The sequence below is a fragment of the Pinus tabuliformis genome, chromosome 3_2 (assembly GCF_031772625.1).
Source record: "Pinus tabuliformis cultivar Carrire ecotype Pingquan chromosome 3_2, CPIR1, whole genome shotgun sequence".
NCBI classification, from domain to species: Eukaryota; Viridiplantae; Streptophyta; class Pinopsida; order Pinales; family Pinaceae; genus Pinus; species Pinus tabuliformis.
In genome coordinates, this window is record NC_142302.1 from 583865568 (window position 1) to 583870195 (window position 4628).

Sequence of the window (4628 nt, forward strand, 5' to 3'; positions counted from 1 at the left end):
ACTTCTCCTTCCAAAATCGCATGAAGAGTCTTGCATTGTTGAAAAAATATGGTTCTCTTTCAAAAACCTTTTATCTGTCTTCCAATTTGGAGAAAAGTTCCAATTCCATTTGACCCTAAAGGTTTCATTTTTTTTAGATCCACCCAATAAGAGCCTTTTCAAAGGGGCATAATCCAATAAATTTGCAAATCAAAGTGTGATCCTCCATATATTGAATATATTCTCTAATCTTGCTATATTTAACTTCATACTTTGGATCTTGCACTACTTTTGGTAGATGACACCCTAGATTTCTAGTTTGCCACAATACACCCAATGGAGGATTTACTATGAAACTAGAAAACCCAGTTTCGTCCAACTACTCTATGAAAAAGAGTGTAAAAACTGAAGAGATTGAAGAAGAATACCAATAAATCCATAATCATTATGAACTCATGAAACAATATGGCTAAAAGAAAGAGTACAACGCCCTCTTGTAAAGCCAAACATAAACAACTCTATAAAAAAACCAAAAATTTACACAATGGAGCAAAACCCTTGAATTTGCATACAATCAAAAGAAAGCTATCAAGAGTGAATCATTAACAAATCTCATTGAGATACAAACAAACTAGGAAAAGAAACATAAATCAATTTTGACATTTTATATTAGAAAAGTGAATAACCAAGAGTGAAATATATCTTATACTTATGACCATGGCTTTTTCTTCATGAGTGGCAAAGACAACCATCCATTGGTATTGTAAGAGGGATACCCCAATTTATACACATTTTGCAAAAGAGATATGCGCAGGCTCGGCATCCATTTTGTTTAATTTAGAACCAACTGGGTAACCCTTGAAGATCGACAAAAGCAGAAGTTAAAATAACAGATTAGCTTAATCCTTATTTTACATATGTGCTGGTAGCGTACCCTTTACTTTCACTTCTAGAGAGAAGAAGTGAAGAGAAATGGAAGGAAAAAAAAAAACAAATCGGCTGAATCTTTCCGTTTTAAGTTTATCTGATGAAGTATAATTCACTCCATTTATTTGGAAAAACAGTTGGGATTTACAACATGATTCGCAGGTTGTGAAACCATGGCACATCAACAAATATATAGTAGATTTAGTTTTGCAACAATAAGAAGATTGTTGCGTATTACACCAACACTAACAGCAGCCTAAGCAGCAGATATAGAGTTTATTTCGAGAAGAAGCAATTTGAGGTTGGAGTTAATCGGAAGCCGAGTCGTAGGAAGCTTCATCATCTAGAGCACCTTGGCCTTCGCTGATTTTATCTGGCTTCACCTGACGGTGCTGCTCCACATAGTCAAAGCACTCTTTCAAGATACTGAGTGTCTGGCTGCGAGTGTCGAAATCGTTACTGCTCACAGTTGAAGCACTTTTGTCATCGCGACGATCTACCACATAATTCTCTACGCAATGAACAAAATCTGTCTCGGCTTCCAGAGCAACGCCTCTTGTGAGAACCCGCAGGTCTATGGACGCCTTCTGCGCTTCTTTCTTGTGCGTCAAGACCACCACCAAGCTAAGTCCTGCAGCACATCAATATTTTGATCAAATCTTGGTAACAATGGTGGCATATTGTCTCGTGTGATAATTATGTTTGTTATGTAACTTTAGAATTTGTAATGATGGTGGCATATTGGTGTGCGGTTGTATTTTGTTTTGCTTTGTTGGTAAGAGGAGAAGAGTTTTAATTATTAGTAATTATTAAGCGGTAGTAGAGATTGACTTTTATGTAATATGAAGAATATAATTGTATTTATTTATTATATAAATGTATTTATTTATAATATTTATTTTTAAATTAGTGTGGTTTTAATAAATTTATCTCAAATTAATTAATTAAAGAAAATATCATGTCGAGTTCAAGTTATGATAACTACTCATAGTAATGTAAGAAATGCTATTTAAAAATTTTTAATATTAAATTTGAATAGTAAAATAAAGTGAATATCCATAATTAAAAATATTATTTAATTTATATATTATTTTAAATAGTTAATCATAATAATAATAATAATAGTTTAAAATAAATTTATAATTCAATTCAATTTATATTTATATATATATATTTTTAATTCGAGCAATGAGTGATATTTCATGGGGTACGTGCTTTAATGTATGATAGTGGTTGTCTACATTTACCAACCATTCAATTTATAGTGCAATAATAATTATAGAATATTATAATAATTGTAACATATATTGTTATATACTAATTATAAAATATTATAAAGATAGTCTTAATGCTAGATTGGATAATGATTTGTTTATTTGTGAACACTGTTATTATCATTTTAAATCCATCTTAAGTATTGATCTAACATGAGCCGAGAGGGATCAAATTTCTTCAAGTGCAGAAAAATTGCCCTCTTTGTATATACATATTTTAATCTCTTTGTATATACATATTTTAATCTTTTATTGTGTAAATTGGATTTTTGAATATTATATAGAGTATATAACTTAAACTTGTCACTCAAAAAAAAATTATTGGATTTTCACAAAAAAACCTATACCTAAAAAATGACCAAATAGTAAAATGTTGAGACAACAAAGGTTTATCCATAAAATCAATTTTTTTTCAATTGCTTTGTATGATATATATATATGATTAAAATGGTCTTTTTATTATTAATATAATTTTAAGTATATGTTAATATTAAAATATATTATTGATAACCCACATTAAAATTTGAAGAATTAATAAATTACAAATATCCCTAATACTATTATTATTAGGAAGTACCCAATATTTCTTATTTTATTGTTTAATTTTTTATTATTTTTCTCTTTGGACATTGAATATTTTATTTTGACATTTATTTTTTTCTATAGACATATATAGATATGAAGTTGATATCAACATAAATTAGTTAACATATATCTTTAAATAATTTATTTAGATTTTTGATTGAAATAATTTTGAAAATAACAAAGATTTAAACATTTTATTAACACACATTAATTTTTTTAACTTCTAGTTACTTTAGATAAAATTAACAACTAATTAAAAATATATAACATATTCATTTTTGTTTTTTTATTGTGATTAACATTTATTTTCTAAAACTCAGTTCCTGAAAATCTTTTATCCCACAAATAACTCCCCTCAAACTACTCTTTCATAACCTGTAAACCAATTTAACTCCCCTCAAACTCCTCTTTCATAAAGTGTAAACCAATTTAACTAAATTTTTTTTATCCCACAAATAACTTTTACCCTCAATCCCTTTCACAATTTAAATGTTATATGAAAGTAGTTATAACAGATTAAGTGTTTTCAACTCCTTGTAAATGCTTTTTGATGGATTCCCTAACTGGTTGTTCGGATGTCCTACTGGGTTAGGAACCGTAATAAACTCCCAACAAATTTATCAGAAAATTCTGAAAAGTTGTCTCGTTTTATTTAATGCAATAATTTAGAGAAATAAATAATAACGTACAGTATCAAAGGGATCATGGCAACAAACATGCATCTCTGTATATTTCTAAACAAAATTAAGGAAATAATGCAACCCATATCATGAAGTGTACCTTCCTGTCGAATAATTCTCGCTATTTGCGGCAAGAGATCGGAAGCAGGTCCTCCCATATAAGAACCCCCGGTTTTCATCACCAATATCACACACTCAGGCACTGGGTAAACCTTCCTCGGCTTGGAACCATCGCCTAATTCTGATACTTGAGTTCCTGCATCTAGCCGACCCTTTAAAACGGATCTGATTGTCTTTTCATCGATATCGCCGGAGGTTGACAAGCATGGAGCATCGATAACGTTCATAAAATATTTTGGGCTTCTCATAAGCGTATTCCTCATTCTAAGCACTCTGGGTTTATTCGTATTATTATTTTTCTTAGCTCTCATTACCAGTGGACCTTCCTCCTTGTAAACAACTCTGAACATAGTATTTACAAAGGAACTCAGACCATGGTTCTGAAATCCGAGAACCAGTACGGTGACCGGACGTTTGGAAGTCGCGAAAAGCCTAGAGGCTGCATCGCTGATTTGTCTATATTGTTCTTCTAAGATATAATCCCTAATTTGTTTATATTGTTCTTCTGACATATTATCCCTCTTCACCTTATTGTACACCAAGAAAGCAACAGCTGCAGCAGCGGCCGCTGTTCCTAACAGCGGAATTAACATATCCGTTTTCATATCTTCTCTTTTTTTGGTTTTGGTGGGCTTAGGTAATAGTTTCTTGGTCACCAGGTTTTGGGTATTGTGGCTGTGCTCTAATGGTTAGGTAGGGAGGTTTAGGATATCGAGGGTGTGGTCTAATGGTTAAGTAGGGAGGTTTAATCTTGACTTAATTCCAAAAAAAGGGTTTAATCTTGACTTAATTCCAAAAAAAACTGACAGAAAAATTTAGTAGACTTAATTCCAAACAAAACTATATACTCAAATCAAGATTTCTTAAAGTGTTGAACTTTGGCCTAGCTGCTCTATCTACTCACACTGGTCTAAGAGAATGGTATATATTAATAATTCTGATAAGGAGATTGCATTGATAATTCTTACTCTCTGAGTTCTAAGAGAGTGGTATATATTAATAATTCTGATAGGAGATTGCATTGATAATTCTTGCCCTATTTCACCGGGAAGAATACAAGGTA

The 4628-nt window shown here is 31.1% G+C and overlaps 1 protein-coding gene across 1 annotated transcript; it reads right to left on the bottom strand.

The window, feature by feature from the left end:
* Positions 1-992: 992 nt before the first annotated feature.
* LOC149181906 (uncharacterized) lies at positions 993-4228 on the bottom strand. Its single transcript, XM_089418433.1, has 2 exons — positions 3546-4228; positions 993-1537 (listed from the first exon to the last, which is right to left on the bottom strand). Exons 1-2 carry the CDS (start codon positions 4168-4170, stop codon positions 1215-1217), a joined length of 948 nt encoding a protein of 315 aa, XP_089274559.1. The 5' UTR covers positions 4171-4228; the 3' UTR covers positions 993-1214.
* Positions 4229-4628: the final 400 nt, after the last annotated feature.

Coding starts and splice junctions, on each gene's coding strand:
- LOC149181906 (XM_089418433.1), bottom strand. CDS start 4,170: ATGAAAACGGATATGTTAATTCCGCTGTTAGGAACAGCGGCCGCTGCT. Junction 1,538..3,545: donor GAGAATTATTCGACAGGAAG/GTACACTTCATG, acceptor GATGTGCTGCAG/GACTTAGCTTGGTGGTGGTC.